Genomic DNA, 20,962 nt, shown 5'->3' with positions numbered 1-20,962 from the left:
GCTACCACTGACCTGCCTTTTGTCACTTTAAGTGGTTAGATATTTAAGAAACAGTTTTTTTCTGGTGCCAACAGTGAAAAACTGTTTTATTCATGAAATTTCAGATGTTTAGTTCAATGGTAATGTTGATTATACATTCACTGAAAAAAAAAACAGTTTTATTGAGGTTTGATTGACATCCAATATATGCGCATATTCGAAGTGTACAATTGGTAAGTTTTGACATATGTTTACACCCATGAAACCATCACTAGTCAATATAATGAAGATATCCATCACTTTCATATTTACCTTTCAATTACCTGGATTGTCAGGATATCCAGCCTTGTCCCCAAATCTCCTGCAGACCGCTCTTCAGGCAGCTACTCAGGTGGGAATCCCAGGGTTAGGGGGAGCTTGGAGGAGCCTCCGTCGTGAGCAGAATTCAAGATGCGATGCGGTGAGCTAGTGAATGTACCCAGAGCACCTCTAGGGGGCGGTGCTGTTTAAGGCCACTTACTTGCCTAATCATTTCCCCTGATCATGCCAACATATTGTAACATAATAAGGAATTTGACTGTGCTGTTCAAATCCTCTATACCTTTACTGACTTTTAAAAAATTGCTTCATTTTTAAGATTCAAAGAAAGGTGTAATAAAATCTCCCACAATGATTTTGTGAATTTCTAACAGTTTAGCTTTGAATGTTGATGTTCCTTTCTTGAGAACACACAGTTCATTATATATTTACATGGATTGTACCTTTAATTAGTACAAAAAATGGGGGGCTCTATTCTCATTTATTATCTTTTGTTTAAAGTTCTATTTTTTTTTAAATTAATACTGCCACCCCACCTTTATGTCTTCATTTTTCTATCTCCTTAGTTTCAGATTTCTGGGTTGTCTTAGTGGTATCCTTGTAAACAGCATTTACCTGGATTTAGTTTGTTTTCATATTATAAGAATTCTTGTTAACAGGAGAATTTAACTCATTTACATTTATTATGATCACCCATGTGCTTGGTCTTATTTTGTGTGTTCTGATTAATATGCTGGTCCATTGTTTCCTTTTTAAATCATTTCCTGGGCCAATCAGGTTTTCTCGTTTCCCCCCATCCTCGTAGTTTCCCCTTTTATTTTATGAGAATAGGTATCATTAACTGTTAATAAAAACCTTAACATCTATATTTTATCAAGAATTAAGCATTTCTCCAATGTTCCTATTCCTGAGTCAAACAAGATCTTTGGAAAATTTATTTTCTCTTTTCACCAAGAGTTTGTTGAAATAGTCTAAAATTTCATTTCCAGATAATTAATTTTTTTCTTTAAACATATGTATTTTCTATTTCAAAAATCCTCTCCAAACAATTGCAGTTACTCTACAGCCACCTTCAAACAATTATTTAGACTTGATTAATCTTTTCCTCATTTTGAACCCCTTTTTCTTACGGGTGTATCTTGCCTCATCTTGAGTCTTTGAATCTTATTATTTTGTCATTGACTGATTTTAAAAGCTTGGGTTTGGAATATAATCCAAGTACTGGCTTTTACCTGCTGTGTGACTTGGCTAATTTCTTAGCCTTTCTGTACCTTAGTTACTTCATTTAATAAAGGGAATAATAATAGTACCCACATCCTAGAGTTGTGAAAACTCAATGGAATTAGGCAATGAATGAATAAATGGGGAAATGAAGGCTGTGGGTTTCTCTCTCTCCTATCTCTCAAGAAGCTCTCACCACTAGTCCTCCCTGAACCCCATGATGGAACAATTTTATTATTTCTTCGTTATTTTAAAAGTTGAGATATAATTCACATATCATAAAATCCACCTTTTTAAGAGCATAATTCAGTGATTTTTTTAAAAGTATATTTACAAGGCTGTGCAACCATTACCGCTAATTCCAAAGCATCATCATTCCAAAAAGAAACCCCACTCCCCATCCTCCTCACTCGTGGAGCCACTAATCTACTTCCTGTCTTTATAGATTTGCCTGCTTTGGACAATTCCTATAAATAGTACTATGTAGTCTTGTGTGGGGCTTCTAGCATGTTTTTGGAGTTCATCATGTTGTTTGGCGCGGATTCTTAACCACGGGCATGTTAGTTTTCTAACTAAATCTTGCAAATACAGAGAAACAAAAGCTCTCTCTGCAGAGCCAAGCACGGAGTACTTCGAGGCCGCGGCAGGCAAGAATGAGCAAGCGGCGGGCGGAGCCGGAGGACGCGGCGCCGGGCGAGCCGAGAGCACTCCTGTCCTCTGCCTGCATGCAGGCGGCTGCCGGATGCTGCGCTTCACTGGCCCAGGTGAGGCCCACCGTGGACTTCATCCCCGTGACAGAGGGACTAGCAGTCACACCTCGCCCGCGCTCCAGCGGAACTCCCTGAGAGGACGCGATGTGTATTTTTTGAGCGACTACTATTGTACGCCAGGCGCACAGAGGTGCTGGGAGTGGATGAGCGCGCGTAGCAGGCGCCCGGAGATCTCCAGCCGCGGTGGTTACTAGTGCTGGTGTTTTCAGGGCTGTGACTGTGGTGACTGCGGAGGACTGGGAGGTTCGGACGCCGCGGGGAACTGAGGCGAACGCGAGCAACCGGAGCATGGAAGAGCGTCTCAGGACGCCCCGCCCATCGCGCCCGCCCCGCGCAGCAGCCACATTAGAGAGCGAGGGACAGAGCCTCTAGACACCACAGCCCTGGTGCCCTTCCCTTGCCGCGCCCGACACGGTGGCGCAGGCGGAGCCTGAGAACGCCACCTCCCCCCGACTCTGTGGCGTAGGGGGCGGAACCTGAGGACGTCCCGCCCCGTCCCGCCCCGCCCCGCCGCGCGGGGAGGAGGAGGAGCCGGCGGCGGCCCGCACTGCAGCGAGAGCGCGCGAGCTGGCGGCCGTGGACCTAGAACGCCGCCGGGCCCGAGCGCCGAGCGAGCGTCGCACAGGCAGACAGGCCGCGGCCGCCCCTGAATCCCGCCCCGCGCCCCACCATGCAGTCCATGGGCCCCTCCTGAGCCGCAGTCGCCGGCGCCGGGCGGGCTCCGGGCTGGGGCCATGCGCGCGCTGCCCTGACGATGCCGCCCGCCCGCCTGGCGCTCGCCCTGGGCCTGGGCCTGTGGCTCGGGGCGCTGGCGGGGATACCCGGGCGCGGCTGCGGGCCCTGTGCACCCCCTTGCCTCTGCGGTCCAGCGCCCGGCGCCGCCTGCCGCGTCAACTGCTCTGGCCGCGGATTGCGGACGCTCGGGCCCGCGCTGCGCATCCCCGCAGACGCCACCGCACTGTGAGTATCCCGCCGATGGGCGACGGGGGCCGGGCGGTTGCCATGGCGCCAGGCGGGTGGACGGACTGAGGGGCAGTGGGGGCCTGGCCGGGCGCAGGGCGTGGGGAAGCCTCACCGCGTCTGCACCCTCGTGGGAGAGGCCCCACCGGGCAGTACGCCGGCCTGGCGGGCCTCACAGGGCGTGGGCGCGTCCCAGGCCTCTAGAAGGGGAAACGGAGTGCCGGCCAGGCCTCTCCCAGGGCGAAGCTCCAGCGTAGTGAGGTCCGCCCGACTAAATAAGGAAAACTTGAGACCGCGGCCGGCTGTCAGCCCGCCTAGCATGGACAGAGGGAAACAACAATCCCGGTTTCTGTAAAAGCAGAGACATCCCACTCGGTGGGGCTCTGCAAACGTGAGCTGATAGGGAGCCTGTGGCAGCGTGCGGGGGCGGGGTAGGGCGGTCTTTGAAGGGAGACTGCAAACATTTAAACTCTAATTAGAGACTAATAGGATGCAGCCTGGCTTGATGATCCCCTGCACATGGGAGCCCGGGTGAAAGAAGCCAGGAGGTGAGCTGTGTGGGATGGCAGGAAAGGCTTCCCGGTAGAGGTGACTGGATAAGGGTTTGATGGATGTTTAAGAATTGGTCTGAAACTTAAGGAGCGGCAGGAAGGTGCGTCCAGGGGAAGGGAGAAGGGAATCATGTGTACAACGACCTGGAGGCTAGCCTTGGTCATGCGTAGATGTAGGGAACACCCCAAGAGTAACAGCTGCAGGGGATATATGAGGGATTTGGGGCACAATGGGAGGTATGCAGGGGTCCTGAAGGGTTTCAGGTGTCCTGTCTAGGGCTCTGATGTTATCCTGGGAACAGTGAGTGAACGGGGTTGCCACAGAGGGGTTTAAAACGCTGAAGAGCTGTTGTCAGGTTTGAATTTTGGAAGTAGTAATAAGATCCTTTATGGAGAGCTTGCCTTGAGTGAGGTACTGTGCCTAGCTCTGGTTGTGGTCAACATGCTTAACTCTCTCTGTGACTCTGAGGTGGAGGTATGGTGAAGATCCCCATTTTACAGATGAGAAAGCCGAAATGCAGGTGATGTAACTTGTCCCAGCACAAGTACCAAGTAGCAGCGGGTTGTACATGGTAGAACTGATTTTTGTCTGTGAGGTGCCCAGGACCCCAGAGATGGAATGAGAAAAGTGCTGGGGGCTGAGATTTGCAGACAGTTGTCTCTGGGACTGGGGGCAGGCTCAGGGCTTCCTAATCCACATCCTTATGAACCCATTTGGATTTCTTGGGCACTTCCAGGCATCTAAGGCAGAACTCCATCTCTCCTTGGCCAGACTGTTAAATCTGGAGGTGAGCCCTGGCATTCAGTTTTGTAACATTGTTCCCTGAGTGACTCCAGCATGTAGCCTCTTTTAATTAGGGGCCCAGTGGTCAATGTTCAGATGAGTTTGGATGTTGGGGGTGGGGTGAGGTAGGGGTGGGTGCTTCTCCTGAGTGCTCTGAATATTCTTGGGACTTTGCTGGGTGAACTTGGGGTTGGGAGAAAAGCAGATTTTCCAGGGTCAGCCAGGAGCCATGCAGACCCCTCTGGGCCTATTGTCTTGCTCCTTGAAGCATTTGCCATCTCTGTTGTCTCTGGAGATGAGCCTCCTGTTTGCCACTAGCACTGCTATAATTATGTTAGACACACCCCACCCCTTGTTTCTTGATGCTATGGGTAAAGTTACCTCTGTCCTTGGTGGGCTGGGAGCCCCTGGGATTCAGGCCTAGCTCTTGCTGGTTAGTCTCAGGTGGCTTCCAGAAGCTGTCCAGGGAATAAACAATGCCAGTGGGTCTGAGGCCTTCAGCAGGGCTTAGGCAGCTCTTGGAGACAGTGATGGAGCCCGAGCCTATTACCTTGCATGTGTCCTCTTAGGCTCTGTTCCTGGGTTTTGGAAGTCCTGAGATCTGGCAGCCTGGCCTAGCTTGAGCTGGCAGGATTGCCAGGGTTGTTGGCCCCTCTGAGTGTGCATCGAGACCCTGGGAGGCAAGTGGATAGCAAGTAGAGGAGACTCCATGCTCTTCTTTATACCTCAGAGCTACTTTTGAAATTTCCAGAAAGCTGGGGGTGAAGACCTATGAGAAACTGGTCCCTTGGGTGCAGATGGTAAGGCCCTCACTGGTCCCCCATCTGTACTCTATGGGCTACCTGGGCCATTCTGCCTATTAACCCTGCATATCCCCTTCTCAGGGAGAGGGAAATAGGTGAATCTTCTCCAAGGGAGAAGGGCTGAGTTTGGAGAAGCTAGGGAGCCTTCTGGGTGAGGGTGTGCATGTGTAGGGGATCTAGCAGTTTCCTCTGAGGGGCTTGGGCCTGGTACCTCTGTCATCAGTGTCTTGCAACCACCCCTCCATCTGAGACTCTTTGGCCAGCCTGAGGTGGGACAAGACAGCCATATCTAGACCTGGGAGGGAAGCTGGTCTGTGGGAGGATTCCAGGTTCCCAGACCCCACTCTTTCTTGGGTTAACTGATGCTGCAGGGAGTTGGCAGCCTGAAAATTGTGATTTTTTAAAAACTTTATTATGGAGAATTTGAACATACACAGAAATAAGCAGAATAGTGTGAACTTCACAGACCTACCACCCTGTTGCTTGTCCTGCCCCTCTACCCCCACCCATTTTTGAACCAAATTCCAGCATCTTATTCTTTGATCTATAAGCACTTTGGAGTGTATGGCAACACCATGATCGTACCTACAACACCCTGATCTCATTACATGTCCAGTGCGTTCAAATTTTTGGTTGTCTCGGGGTTTTTTTTTTAGGTAGTTTGAATTAGGATTCAAATAAGGTCCACACAATACAATTAATTGGTGTCTTTTAAATCTCTGTTGGTATATAGGCTTCCCCTTCATCTCTTTTTTTTTCCTCATGAAATTTGTTGAAGAAACCAGCTTTAACAGTACTTGGGATAGGGTTGCATTTCTGTGTCACCTCCATGGTGTCATCCAATGTGTCCCTCTGCCCTCTGTGTTTCTTGTAGATTGACAATTGGGTCCATAGCTACATTGTGGGGCAAGTCATATTTCAAGTGTTCCAGAGCCACTTGTGGCCAGTGGCTACCGTGTTGCACAGGACAGCACAGAGATAGAATGTTTGTCACCACAGAAAGTTCTTGGTTCTTAAAGTGCTTCTCCAGGTGTGGTCTGTAGATCAGTTAGTTTCAGGTGAGGGTGATTTTGGCTGACCACATCTCAGGTGTTGTGTACTGCTAATTTTGGCCAGGGGCCCGTACTGGGTTTATGTACTGTCTCATGCATGTGTTGGGTCTGGGTCTAGGCTTGGAACAGGGACTCAATAGCGACTTGGTTCGCTGATAAAGATATTGGGGGCCTTAAGGTCTTCTGTTGGCTGAGAGTAGTCAGGGCCTTGCTCTTCCTTACCTGTGCCCCTAAATGACAGGAGAGTGGGGAGGATATTAGGGGAGGCACAGACCCCTGGGCTTGGCCTGGGCCTGGTGTGTGCATAATGTGCTAGACTGCAGGTGCCACATGCATTGTTGCCTTAAGGGCTGGGCCGGCCACAGAGAGGCCCTCCCTTCTGTGAGCCCTCGGCATTTGGAGGCCTGACTGCTGTGTGCTGGTCCTGTGCTTGGGGTCTTCAAGGCTTACCTTTCTGAGGCTTGGTTATCACTGGGAAGCTGATGTTAAACCAAAGACGCAGATGATGGGGCAGGGGCCATTTTGGAGGGGCTGCCCAGAAGGACCCCCACTGTAAGTGACATTGAAACCAAGATTCAGTGTTTGCACAGGAGTCATCCAAGGGCTGGGGAGAGTTTCCCAGATAGAGGGGACAGCCTGGCAGAGTCTCAGATGGAGGGATAAGAGGTGGGGCCTTTATTGAGAGAGCAGGTGGGGACAGCATTGAATGGTCCAGGAAGAAAGTGGTGTGCTTGGCATTTTCTAGAAAGAAACTGGCTGCTACTTGAAGATAGTGGGTACTGGGAGGACTTGGGCATCCAGCACATTCAGCTGGTCTCACTTTCAGGTTCCTCGAGCTGCGCACAAAGCTGGCACTTGAGAATTCAGACTAAAAATGCGCATGTAATGTTAGTTTCCTGATGAGACATGGAATGCAAATTTGCCAGAACTGTGGACAGGAAGGTACATAAGCCTTCTGTACGTGGTCCTCCACACAGGGACTGCAGAGTGGAGAACATGTGCAAATCATCTATCTGATGAGGAACTTGTAGCCAGAATATATAAAATACTCTCATGACTCTGCTAAAAAGACAAATGATCCTATTAAAAAATGGGCAAAGGATATGAACAGATATAGCTTCAAAAAAGATATGACCAATCAGCACATGAAAAGATGCTTAATGGCCAGCTTTCAGGGAAATGCAAATCAAACCACAGCGAGATACCATTTCATATCCACTGGTATGGTGATCACCAAAAAGATAGACAACAATGGGTGCTGGTGAGGATGTGGAGAAATTGGAACCCTCCTCTATTGCTGATGTTGAACCCGGAATCCGCCCTTTGGAAAACAGTCTGGAAATTCCTCAGATGATTAAACAGGATTCAGCAATTCCGTTTCCAGGTTTCTACCTAAGAGAAATGAAATATGTGTCCACACAAAGACTTGTATACAAACATTCATAACAGCATTATTTATGGTAGCCAAATGTGGAAACAACGCAAGTATCCATCAGCAGATGAATAGATAAACAGAATGCCGTCTGTTACAGTGGAATATTACTCAGCCGTAAAAAGGAATGGAGTACTGACACATGCTACAATTATGGATGAGTCTTACAAACTTGATGCTTACAAACTTGGTGCTAAGTGAAAGAAGCCAGACACAAAGGCCACATATCAGAAGACTTTTCTGATATGAAATGTCCAGAATGGGGAAATTCATAGAGAAATCCAGAAAGCAGGCCCGTGTTGTCTACAGCTGGGGTGGGGGATGATGGCCAAGGAGCGTGGAGTTTTTGTTTGGAGTGATGGAAATGTTCTGGAATTAGATAGTGGTGATGGTTGCACAACCTCGAGAATATACTAAAAGCCACTGAATTGTATGCTTTAGAAGGGTGAACTTTATAGAATGTGAATTGTGTCTGAATTAAAAGAACAAATCTCGGAAGAAAATACCTAGCGGGGTGGCCCCCTCCCCACCACTGCCTCATCCTCTCCCTCCATGGTTGCCAAGTGCCAGGCTCCGTGCTAGGCCCTTTCTGCTCTTAGTCTCAGAGTGCCTCACACAGTGCCGTGGCCGTGGCACCACTTTTGGGCCCATTATACAGACCAGGACACTGAGACTCCTGGAGATTGGGTCATTTCCTAGAGTCACATGGCTGGCAAGTTGCAGCAGAGAGGTGATTTCATCAGCACGTTCTGGGGCATATCCTGGCAACTGCATACAGGGGCCTGGGGTACAGCACCAGCAACCTGGCTTGTAAAACCATAGAGAGGTGGCAATGGGGGTGTCTATCCCTGAGTGAGACCGGATAGGCTCTAGACTCAGGCCCCATGTGCTTGCTCATCCCTGCCATACTCTTCCCACCAATTCTTCCACACTTCTCTCTGCCGTTTCTGTTCTGGTCCTTCCTGCTGACTTCCTGTCTGATTCAAGGAGGGAGGTATGGGAGCCTAGGAGTAGGGGACTCAGGCACTGGGTCGGACAGGTTCACATCCCAGTCTTATACTTTCTTTATGACCTTGGTCAAGTCACTCAGCTTCTCTGAGCTTCAGTTTCCTCACCTATGAAGTGGGTACCATGAGTGGATGTGCTTTATGGGTGTGGGGTTTCAGAGGTGATGGTGTATGGTGCCAAGGTGGCCCTCCCCCATCATGTTCTCAGAGCTCATCACCTTGTCCCCAAGTACTGGTCACCAGGAGAGATGGGTCCCTAAGACCCGCTGTGCTGCAGAGCAGACAGGACAGGAAAGCCTGAGGAGAAATGCCCCAGGCCAGGGCACACGTGCCAGTGACTATTGCTGAGACCAAACACCGAAGCAGGCAGGAGAAGCACAGTCTGAGCAGGCAGACTCCTATGCACCCCTTAGCACCCAGTCAGGGAGACCCCACGTCCAGAAGCCAGCCATCTGGTCTGATCTCAGAGGTGCCTTCAACACAGGGTCACACGGCTGTCTGGATTGATCATGCCTGAAACATTCCTTTTGTGTTTTTATCTCAGTGTTAAGCGTTTGTGTTTTTGATGCATTCAAGTGGGGATATGTAACACAGTGAAGTTATGAGGTGTGAACAGAGCACTGTGAGCTCTCAAGTGCAGCTTGTTCTTGACATGGCACCCTTGCAGCCTGTGAGCATGCAAGCCGCTCACCGCCCCCATAGCACGTCGGCCCTGCTGCCACCTCAACTGTCGCACAAATGGCACATCTTTGTGATTTCACTGGGAGAACTAACTGGTGCAGGTGCTTTTAGAGAAGGTGCACGTGGTGCCCACCAGACTGTTTCTCCTACCTGATTCTCTGCTGGCTCATCATGTAGTTCCGGCTCCCCGACCCTGCTGCCCCGCAGGCCAGAGGCCAGAGTGTCATCTTGTAGGCTTCCTATTGGGGTCTCCTTTTCTCTCCATAGGCCGTGCCCTGGGTCTACCTCTATTACAACTGGCTGGGATGGGCAGTGCTGCCAGATGTGATCCCATCCGGAACTCCTCCCAGCTGCCCCTGTGCCACATGGGTAGGGAGTGTGGAAACCCTAGCCCCAGAGGGAGACCCTGGCTGAGGTTTGGTTTCCAGTGAAGAAGCCATTTTGGATGGAGATGCACGTTTTCTTTTCTGGAACACTGTGGTGGCCCGCGCCAACAGCGAGAACCCAGTGAGCCCAGCCCGATGTGCATTCTGGAATTAAAACATCCTGTTTCTCCTGCCATTGTCTGGGGTGAGCAGCATCAGGGCTCAGGCACACTGGGCCTGGCCCTGTGTACTGAGAGCCTGCATCTCGAGCTGGCCAAGGCGGTGGAGCTTCCATGGGGTGGGCCACGTGAGGCGGGGGTGCTGCTGAGTGAAAGGCAGCTGGAAAATGCAGCTCACGTCCTTTTCCCGGAACACCTCGTTCTTTATGGCTTGGCAGCGGTCTCCGCTAAGGGGCCCAGTGGTGCCCAGCTGCCGATGCCAGTGAGGGGACTGCATTTGAGAGCCAAGATGGTAGGGCTCTTTCTCTCCCTGAGGTACCCTGTCGGCCCAGGCCTGGCAAAGTGTGGCGACCCTGATTTTAACAGCTCCCATGCCCTAAAGGCATAGAGCCCACTCCTGTAGCCTGTGGGGCCACCCGAGACAGGGCAGAGCCAGCTTTTCCTTCTTGTCGAGGAAGGGGAAGGATGGCCAGGGCTCAGGACAAGGCTAATAGCACTGGTAGCTCCAGGGTCTTGTGCCTCCAAATTGCCCTGTAGCCCTGGCATCAGGCTGGGTCATGCCATTGGCCATGCCCAGCAGCAAGTGGGTACTGGGATTGCTGGTTACACTGGACTGATATTTCTTCCCTTGGAAAGCCAGAGGCCCTGTGCCATCTCCCTGCCAGAGTAGGGAGATCCCCGGCTGCCTTTCTTCTCCACTCTTCAGACTCTGAGGACGCAAAAGTGGAGTGAGGAAGGCGGCCTGGCCTCCCTGAACCTCAGCATTCCCATCTGTTGAGGGGATGGGACAGCCTCTGCCCTGGCTGGCTGTGACAGGCCAGAGTTCAAAGGGACATATCAGCTGAGTGCAGTGCCCCAAGTACTGATCCTTTTCCTCCCTTTGCCTTATAAGGGAGGTCCCAAATCTCTAGCTGCAGGTGGAAGGGTAAGCTGGGCCCCTCTCCTGGGCGGGCCCCCTCTTTCCCAGACCTTGGCCCCCACCCTGGTCTGTTAATGCCCCCAGGGTAGCTGATCTCAGAACACCCACCCTCAGGGCCAGGCTATGGAGTATGCCCCCAGTCTCATCTCTGCCTGAGGCTCCCCTCTCTGTTCTGGCTTGTGGTCCCAGGGGCATCCTCGGCAGGCAGACAGGCAATGTCACCGCACCAGATACCCAAGTTTCATCCTGGTGACAGTTCAATTGTGGGATAGCAAAGCTCCATGAAGGATCCCCACAAAATGCCCTATGAAATGGGTACCTCCTGCTGGTCCAATGCCCTGGGACCTGGAGGCTGTGGAGGGACATCTTGCTGCTGATTCCTTGGGCCCTAGTTTGGAGTCAGGTTGGGGTGTCTTGGGCATATATCTGAGGTGGTTCTGGTGGGCCCTCCCTGCTGCTTTTCCCTGGCAGGCCTGCCCCCTGCCCACCTCCCCAGCTCATCTCCGCATGTTTTTCTTCAAATCAACTCTCTCCTAAACTTGAATTTATTAATTTAAACGTCATCATTTCCGGCCTTGGAAGCCAGCCTCACTCTCCATAAATAGAAGGGAATGAAAACAGAATGAGGTTATTACACTCAAACTGGTGCGGGTGCTGGGCTCCCGGCCGCCTGTCCCTCGTGCTGAAAAAAGCCATTAGTGAGGTGGTGAGCTGGCAAGTGGTGGTACTGTCAGGCCTCAGGGCCAAGGTGTTGGCAGGGGTACCCTGAGGGGCCCGAGACTAGCATTGTGGCCTCTCTTCCCTTCTGCCTGGGTCTGGCTTTCTAGGGAGCATCGTAGGTATCCCCCTTGCTGGGCCAAGGGGAAACTATTTTTTCCTAAGAGCCTGTGGGGCCTCCAGGGAAAGGACAGACTGGCTCAGCTCACAGCAGCAGGGCCCACTGAGGCTGCATTTTCAGGAGCCAGGAGGACTGGAGGTAGAGGGAGGAGTTTAGAGTCCTGGGCCCTGGATGGGGAGTGGGATGCCTGCCACCCGCTGCACGGTCCTGTCAGAGGGAGGAGACAGCTGCTGGATTGGGAGGAGCAGGTTACATAACATGTGCAGGCGGCCCCTCCAGAGCTCATTCTCAAGCTCTGTTTCCAGCGAGGCAGCCAGCACCGGGGTGGGGGTGCTGGGCTGGGGCCTGGCACTGGCCCCCGTCGCTGACCATATGCGTCTGGAATGTGCAGATGTTTCCTTGGGGGCTCCGGCTGGCCCCCAGACCCCGCCCAGCATTTGGACTGGGGAGCGGGCACCCAGGCTACTCTCCTGCTTGGCAGAGGAGGAAGCAGGCAGCTTTGGACTGCAGAACGGAGTCCTGGCTTGTCTGGGGGCTCTGTTTCCTCAACTCTAAAGGTGACTGCCCTCAGAGCTGCCCAAGGAATGTTCCAGACCTGCTGTCTCCAGGACCTTCTCTTTGGCCTCCACCTCCAACACCAACTTACCTTTATAGTCTCAGCCCTCTTCCATCTCGCCCTGCTGGGGCCCTGAGACTCTTGTCCCCTCCCATCCCTCTTCATAGCATGGGATGTAAGCAGGGGCAGAGCTCTGTGTGGGGAGGGTAGAGGGAGCTGCCTTTGTCCATCAGATAGGGAGCCCCCAGTACCTTCTCTTGGGCACTTTCAGCTTGGTGCTGGAAGCAGGCATCCCCCTGCCTCAGCTCTTGTTTATAGCAGGAAAATCAGAGCCAGAGGCACAGGGATGTGCTGTTGGGTACCTGAGCCCTGAGGACAAGGATGAAGGCCCAAGGAAGGCTGGTGCCCTCCCCTTGAGAATGTTTGATCTGGAAGGCAGAGGGAGCTGGGACCATCCCTGCATGGGGATAGACTGGGCTTTCCAATGATTACTGGGCACTGTGGGGGTTGGAGAAAGATGGCCCAAGTTGTGAGGTGGACCAGGGGTCTTCTCTCTTCTCCCAACACACTTGCCTCTCTCTGAACAGAAGAGGGGACAGCAGAGAGCTGAGCTGGGTGTGAGAGCCCATATATCTGACCATAGGGGTCATGTCTAGTGCTACAGACAGTGGGACCCCTCCTAGCCCTATCCCTGGTTCCTGGGAAGGTGACACATGTCTTGTGCTGTCATGGTTGTATGCCTGTCCCCAAGTCACCCCTTCTTTTCAACCCCAGCTGGCCTGACCTCTCCAGCCTTGATCTGGGAGGAGGGGGTTCCCTGGAAGTTACTGGCTTGAGCCTTGCAGGGGCCTCGGGAGGGGGTTGTTCAGTTGGCCTAGAGGGTGGGCCCTGCTTGGCCCAGGACCTCTCAGGGTGCTGTCCAACCAGGCTGCTGGCTCTCTTTCTGTGGGGCTGGCAGCTGAACTCTTGGCCAGCCTCTGCCCACAGGGAGCCTCCTGTAGGTGGCTCTTTGGGCCTGCTATGTCCTCTCCACCCCCGAGTGTGGGGGCAGGACTTCAGACTATGATGATGTCATCTGGGGGGGTGCAGAGGAAGCCCGAGGGGCTGGAGGGGATATGAGGCTGGCCTGTGGCCACCTTGGCGTTCCCCCAGAACAGTGATGGCAAAAACAGATGGAGATGTGGAAAGTGGCTGTTCAGGGCCTCAGAGCTATGGGGCTGGATGAGGACTCCACCCATGTCCCCTTCCAGCAACCCCGCCTCCCAGTGACTTCTCCTCCAGTGACCTCTCCAGTGTCCTCTCTGGCCCCCATCCCTCCCAGTGTACACTGTTACCCCATGCAGATGTTCCTGCACAAGGGGGAAGTTGTGGGGCCTGTGTCGTGGCCCCTGGCTCTGCCCTCTGTGGGGGGTAGTTTTGCCAGCAGGGTTCCTGAGGCTCATTGTCATATGCTCTGCACCATGGGCCAGCGAGGCCCAGGTAGTATTGGAGAAAAGGGGCTCTGGGGCTTGGCATACAGGGAGTATTTGGCCAGCGCATGTGGGGAAATCTCGATGGGGCTGCTGGGCTAGGCACAGCCAGATAGAGGTCTTAACTGGTTCAGTGGTATGCTGGAGCCAAGGGCCAGTGAGCCTGTTTGTGTCTCGCTAGGCAGGTGGTTGCTGGCCAAGTAGCTGGTACACTGAGGGTGACTTGCCCCCATCCCACCCTGTTTTCTCAGGCACCACAGGTGGCACCCAGCAGCTGCCACTCATGATGAATTTTCCAGAAAACAGATGTAAAAAAAACATTTTAGGGATTTTTCTTTCTTTCCTCTATTTGAGGCCTGGGCTGGGAAGCTCTCCCTGGCACCCTTAGCCTGTGTCTCATGCCTGCACTCAAGCTCGTGCTGCCATTCTGTACCCCAGGCCATCTCTCTGGATCATCACACTCCCCAAGGCTGTTGCTTCTTGGTTCCTGCAGCCCGATTCCTTCTCAGGCACAGATTCTACTACTGTCCTTAATTCAGCCACTGGGAATTTCCCTACTTAGGTGTAACTGAACTCCAGGGTGTCATTGATCAAGGAGTAGGAGTCTGGCTGCTTTTCCTTTGTCTGGCCTGTCCCTTCCCACCCTGGGGATAGTATGGACATGCCAGCATTCTAGCTGTGGACACTGTTGTGTGCAGTAGTGAAGGGCCTTGGCCTGTGCTGGGAGAGACCACATGTTCTTTTTTAAAGCAGGCATGACCCCTCCTAGCCCTATCCCTGGTTCTTGGGAAGATGACATGAGTCTTGTCACCTCCCAGTGCTTCCCCCTGCCCCATAGGACCCCAGTCCAGTCTTGTAGAATTCTCAACACCACCAGGAGGACCCACCCACCCCCTATTCTGCCAGCTTGTTTAATCATGTTTGAGGTTCTACTAGCAGACCCTCTTGTGGAGCCCCTGATTTACTGGTGGACCGTGGTCTTGCTCGCTTGCCGCCCACGTCCTCCTGCTGAGGCTGCCTGTGGCCTGCCTCACCAGGCAGGCTGAGGCCAGCGTCCGCTGAGCACTTCATGTCCACATGCCGTCCGCTCAGCACTGAGTCCCCTGATGGTTGCTGCACTTTGCAGAGAGAGAGAGAGAGAGAGACCTGGCTCCCTGGATTTGGCTGACTGCGCCCACAGTCCACCTCCTCACACTCCCTTAGTGGAAGCCGCAAGGGGACAGGAACCCCTCTGGGCTTGGCTTCCCACATTGGTCACTCAAAGGCCAGTGATACCCTTCCAAAAGTCGCTCAGGTGCTCCCTGCCTATGTTGGGAGCCAGGATAGTAGGAGCAGCCTAGCTGAGATACAGCCCCCGGCCCCTGACCTTGGCAGGTAGCTAGTATTCATGGGTGTTGGTCACCATGAGGCCCCTTGTGGTCAGCTGGTCTCCAAGGAGGAGCAGTGGTCAGGGGGTCATTTCCTGAGCCTGGTTCCAATGTGGTCCTGGACATCATGAGCTGGGCAGAGGGACTGTGCCATGCATTTCAGCCTGCCAAACCCTGGGGCCCTGTCTCCCCCAATCCCTCATGTCCTTGGGGCCTGCATGTGTGGAGGCCCAGAGGCCTAGCTCAGTGCCTTGGCTCCTAGGAGGTCCCTGTTTCATACCAGCCTGTTCTTAGTAAGCTCCTGCTGTGTTCGGAGTAGGCTGGAGAAAGCAGGGCCTGTTCCAGAGAGTGATGAATGGGAGCTGGGCTTCAGGACTCCACCCCGCCCCCCCCCCCCCCCCCCCCCCCCCCCCCCCCCCCCGCCCCCCCCCGCCCCCGCCCGCCCCTGCCCCGCCCAATGCTCCCAATGCCATGGGAGCTCAGATAGGAGGGGCAGGTGCAAGAGATGGGGGTTTGGACCAGGCTGCAGCTGGGATAGGGTGGGAAAGGCTGAGTATTTTAGGAGCTGAGTTGGCAGGCCTGGAGGCATCAGTAGACCTCTGGTCTCTGCATGACTGGGTAGTCATTGATGGGAAGACAGGTCTGGTGAGAGGAGGTATTCTGGGACATCAGAGGGCAAGTAGTGACACCTGGAAGGGCAGAGGCTTGTGGATGGGAGGCCCAGGCCTCATCTATTTGGAGACCGTTGTGGCGGGGTACACAGACTTGGAGCCTGAGGAGTGGACAAGGAGAGTGGGGTGGGTCAGGTGACTGGAGGTGTTTACCAAGTCAAAGTGGTCTAAAAATCAGGGTGGATGGGCAGGGGTGACTGTGACTTTCCCTTCTGGGCCAGGAGGGAAAGTAAGTTTGTTGGCTAAAGAACGTGTCCTTGACGTGTCAGTCCCGTCTCTCTCTCTCTCCAGATTCTTGCAGGGTGACTGTTTCACTAGGTTCCCTTGCTTTCATCGGCTAGTCCCTCCACTCTAACACATGCAGCACAATTTCAGTGTCAATCCATGTTTCAACCTTTCTCTGAGGTTCTTGCCCAGTTACACTTCCCATGGCACCCGTATGTTATCTTGTTGGCCATATGGGTTTTTTTTGTGTGTTAATCTTGAGGTTTCATATGTCATCATCACTATGATACGGGGTTCCACAGGATTCTCCAAGGAGGAGCGGTGGTCAGGGGCTGGGGTGGGAGTCATCGTCTGTGGCTGTGGTGAGTCATCGTCACTATGATACAGGGTTCCTCCCTGTTATTCAGGGACATTCAGAGCTCCCTTGCCCCCAGCTGGCAGCAGCTGGGCCTCTGTCCCAGGAGACCCCCTGGGCTATCCTAGTGTGTTCCAAACCCTGTGTGGAGGTGGGTGAAGTCTGCCCTTTGTGGATGGGAGGCCCAGGCCTCATCTATTTGGAGACTGTTGTGGCAGGGTACACAGAGTTCATTCCGATTCTCTACTCTGGCCCTAGGAATAGGGACCTCCAGGGATGGGAGGCCATAGCTTGGGGGTGCTGGGAAGCATCTGGGATGAGCCTGTAGTCGGCTTTGTGCCCTGCCTAGAGCTCTAGTACCGACCTGTGACTGCTTTGCTCCTCAGGGATGTTTCCCACAACCTGCTTCGGGCACTAGATGTTGGGCTCCTGGCGAACCTCTCGGCACTGACAGAGCTGTGAGTGTACTCTTCAGCACAGCTGTGGGATTCCGAAGGATGGGCACGTGGCAGCTACTTGTCACCATTGCGGTTATCGGGGCATCCCTCAGATCCTGGCAAATCCCCTTTCTTCCAGGGACATAAGCAACAACAGGATTTCTACGTTAGAAGAAGGAACATTTGCTAATTTATTTAATTTAAGTGAAATGTAAGTTGCATTGTTTTTGGTGGGTGTCAGCGGCTGGGCCCGTGGCCCTCCCAACAATCCCCTGCCTTCCTATCCTAGCCTTCATACCTGTTTCCTAGTTTGAGACCAGATCCTGGGTCATTTGCTTGCCTGCTGGAGCAGGGCCTGGCAGGCGGCCACAGGGGTGGTAGGAGGCTGTACCTGTCAGGGGGTTCAGGCCTGGTCCTGCACACCTACCCCACTGTCCACTGAGCTCCCGGCCCTGCCTCTCCCACAGAAACCTGAGCGGGAACCCGTTGGAGTGTGATTGTGGACTGGCGTGGCTGCCGCGCTGGGCAGAGGAGCAGCAGGTCCATGTAGTGCAGCCTGAGGCAGCCACATGCGCGGGGCCTGGCCCCCTGGCTGGCCGGCCCCTTCTCCAAGTCCCCTTGTCTGGTAGTGGCTGTGGTGAGTATGGGTGTGGCAGAGCCAGCTTGGTCCTTCCCTGCAGGCAGTTCAGCCAAGGAGGGACCCCACAGGCACTCAGAAATTGCCAACCTGGGGTGGAGGGTAGTCGATGGGAACTTGGGGAACAGATGCACTGGCAAATAATTACAGGATGGAGACAGACTGATTGGGTAGGGGTCAGGAAGGCCCTCTGGACCTGAGGGACATTGTGGGAGGTGACTTGGGATCTAGAATGGGAGATGAGAGGCAGCCATCTGTCTCTTCTAGGTGAGGACTATGTCGCCTGCCTCCCCAACAACAGCTTGGGCGCTGTGGCGCTGGTGACCTTCTCAGCTGCCCATGAGGGCCCGCTGTTGCCCGAGGCCTGCAGTGCCTTCTGCTTTTCCGCTGGCCAGGACCTTGCAGCCCTCTCAGAGCAGGGCCACTGCCTGTGCGGGGTGGCCCAACCCCCCAACACCTCCTCTGCCTGCCTGCCCTTCTGCTCTGGCTCCCCACTGCCCCATACCCCTGCCTGCAGGGGCCCCACCCTCCTCCAGAATGTCTTCCCTGCCTCCCCAGGGACCACCCTGGTGGGGCCCCAAGGACCCCTGGCCTCTGGCCAGCTAGCAGCCTTCCGTATCACTGCCTCACTGCCCATCAGCTCCACACACTGGGACTTCGGCGATGGCTCCCCTGAAGTGGACATCACTGGTCCGACTGCCACTCACCGCTATGTACTGCCCGGGCACTATCAAGTGACAGCTGTGCTGACCCTGGGGGCTGGCTCAGCTAGGCTAGGGACAGAAGTGCAAGTGGAGGCAGCTCCTGCTACCCTGGAGCTCATATGTCCAGCCTCAGTGCACAGCGATGAGACCCTTGAGCTTGGTATCCGAAATCGTGGTGGCTCAGGCCTTGAGGCCACCTACAGCATTGTGGCCCTGAACGAGGAGCCGGCCCAAGGTGGGTGCCTCCCTGCCACTGGGCCTGAGCCACCCTTTTTATTCATCACCCTGGGGTCGGGGGCAGATGGGGCAGAGTCCCAAGTGGACACACATTGATGCCCCATCTCTCTGCCCGCCGGCCCCCAGTGGTGCACCCGCTGTGCCCCTCCGACACCGAGGTCTTCCCTGGAAATGGGCACTGTTACCGCCTGGTGGCGGAGAAGGCGGCCTGGCTGCAGGCGCAGGAGCAGTGCCGGGCCTGGGCCGGGGCCGCCCTCGCCATGGTGGACAGTCCTGCCATCCAGCACTTCCTGGTCTCCCGGGTCACCAGGTGCCTGCCCCCACCGCCAATAGGCTGAGAGGTTTGGAGGGATCCCCAGAACCCTGTCATGAGGAGAGAAGGGAGTGGCTGGAGAGGCCTCAGTACCTGCCATGGCTTTTGGGGGTGTGGTGAAGGCCAGATCCTCATCCCTGTGTGGGAAGGGGCCAGTCAGACTGTGAAAGTATACCCTGTACATACTCAGTGTCAACAAGGGGAAATTGAGGCCTGGAGTGGTCAAGGCCATTGCCCAGGGTCACCGGTTAATGGGCAGTAGCTCGGTCCCATCACCTGGCTCTTAGCACCTCATTTTTTTCTCCGTGTGCCTATATCTGTCCCTGTCCCTCTCCTGCCTGTCCCTGTCCATCCCTTTCTTTCTGCCTATCCCTGTTGCTCTGCCTGTCCCTCTTTCTGTCTTTCTGCATGTCTCTATGTCTGTTCCTATCCATCCCTGTCCTCTTGCCTGTCCCTCTGTCCCTCTGTCTGTCCTTGAATCCATCCCTACCCATGTGTCTACAAGCCCTGTTTCTAGGAAGGTCTTTCTACCTTGGCAGAGGTGTGGGGAGTAGCCCGTTTGGGGGCTGATGTGTAGGTATCTTGGTTCCCAAATGCTACACCCAGGGCCTCCCCACAGGGCACAATTGTGGGTCTGATCGAGGCAGAGCTTCCTTGGCTAGGCCCCTAGTTGTATGCTGTGGGCATCTGTATGGGCACTAGGCCTTGCCAGGTCTTGTCTCTGAGCCTTGGTTTGCCCATCTGAAAAGCAGAAACAGGGACAGAGCCCACTCGAGGGGCTGCTGTGAGGAGCCTGCCCCCAGAGAGAGGGTGGGTAGCGGGGCACCCATCTTTAGGGAGCCCCTGAGTTTCTACCCTCCCCACCATCTGCAGGAGCCTAGACGTGTGGATTGGCTTCTCGGCTGTGGAAGGCACTGAGGCAGGCACATTGTCGCAGGGTGAGGCCTTCAGCCTGGAGAGCTGCCAGAACTGGCTGCCCGGGGAGCCACACCCCGCCACAGCAGAGCGCTGTGTGAGGCTTGGACCTGCCGGGCAGTGCAACACGGACCTGTGCTCGGCGTCACATAGCTATGTCTGTGAGCTGCGGCCTGGAGGTGCGCTGGGGCTACTGGGGGGCCGGGGAGTGCCTTTTGCCCTGGACCAGGACAACTGCCCCCTCAAAAACCACAGTCTCCTGGCTGCCCTGGAGCTTCTCCTACCCTTGGCTAGGACAGTGCTCCCTTTACCTCCCCACAAGGCTCCTTAGCTAGTCAGTGTTCATTAGGTGTTTACTGAGCACCTACTGTCTTCCTGAGCTGGGCCTGCGCTGTAAGAAACAGGCAAAGGTGGAAGGAGTTGAGGGGCTACCGCCAGGTGGCACAATCCCACCCTTGCCAGGACATTCTCCTCTTCGGCCTGGGACCAGTACCTCACTGCACACTTGCCACCCCAGGCCCTGTGTGGGACTCGGAGAACTTCCTCGTGGGGGCGCCAAGCGGAGACCTGCAGGAACCCCTGAGCCCCCTGGCTCAGCAGGAGGCGCTCTCAGCGCCCCAGGAACTCGTCGAGGTAGGCCGACCATGACCCTACTTCAGGACACAGCCTGGAGATCATGCTTACCTTGGCTGCTGTGTGTTTCTTTTAAAAACAAGCTGCTTTTTTTCCTGGGTCTCTTTAACATCCTTTGTGTCCAGTAGAGATGGATTAGAAAATATGCTGTCATGCGGTGGGGAGAAGCCCTCATCCCAGTATCCAGGAGAGGATACCCAGTATCCTAAGCCTTTTCTCTCCATGTCTAAATTTTTTTAAAAAACCATGCTGGGGGTCCTGCTGCACACAGATGGTTTTGACCTGACTTTTCTTCCTGAGTGAAACTCATGGGGGCCTCGTGAAGCCCTATCTGGTGGCTCCTTCCGCTCTTGGCTGACTGGGGCTGGGCCCAAGGTCTGTGGAGCTGAGTACCACCCCTTGCCCCACCCCCACTTCACCAGGTGATGGTGTTCCCTGGCCTAGGCCTGAACCATGAAGCCTTCCTCATTACTGCGGAGTTTGGGACTCAGGAACTTGGCCGGCCTGCCCAGATGCGTCTGCAGGTGTACCGACCTATGGGAGAAGCAGGTAGGACCCCATCCCGGTGGTGGGAGTTGGGGGAC

At 54.2% G+C, this 20,962-nt stretch overlaps 1 protein-coding gene across 5 annotated transcripts in view; it reads left to right on the top strand.

Annotated features, from left to right (window-relative positions):
• The first annotated feature begins 2,824 nt into the window (after window positions 1-2,824).
• The window catches only part of PKD1 (polycystin 1, transient receptor potential channel interacting), a 44,151-nt gene continuing 26,013 nt past the window's right edge, over window positions 2,825-20,962 (top strand). For 4 of the 5 annotated variants that reach the window (XM_011376916.2, XM_023521401.1, XM_011376915.2 and 1 more), the window contains exons 1-9: window positions 2,825-3,248; window positions 16,889-16,960; window positions 17,079-17,150; window positions 17,407-17,576; window positions 17,844-18,515; window positions 18,644-18,827; window positions 19,704-19,924; window positions 20,263-20,378; window positions 20,801-20,927. In XM_011376916.2, coding sequence (XP_011375218.1) covers window positions 3,043-3,248; window positions 16,889-16,960; window positions 17,079-17,150; window positions 17,407-17,576; window positions 17,844-18,515; window positions 18,644-18,827; window positions 19,704-19,924; window positions 20,263-20,378; window positions 20,801-20,927 — 1,840 coding nt within the window. In that variant the 5' untranslated portion in view covers window positions 2,825-3,042. Of the gene's footprint in view, window positions 3,249-16,888; window positions 16,961-17,078; window positions 17,151-17,406; window positions 17,577-17,843; window positions 18,516-18,643; window positions 18,828-19,703; window positions 19,925-20,207; window positions 20,379-20,800; window positions 20,928-20,962 lie in introns of those variants that run through there. The other variant, XM_011376917.2, reaches the window with a different exon arrangement.

Source organism: Pteropus vampyrus, unplaced genomic scaffold (assembly GCF_000151845.1).
Source record: "Pteropus vampyrus isolate Shadow unplaced genomic scaffold, Pvam_2.0 Scaffold303, whole genome shotgun sequence".
NCBI lineage: Eukaryota > Metazoa > Chordata > Mammalia > Chiroptera > Pteropodidae > Pteropus > Pteropus vampyrus.
The sequence above is the reverse complement of the archived record's forward strand: the minus strand, read 5'-3'. Positions and strand labels throughout refer to the sequence as shown.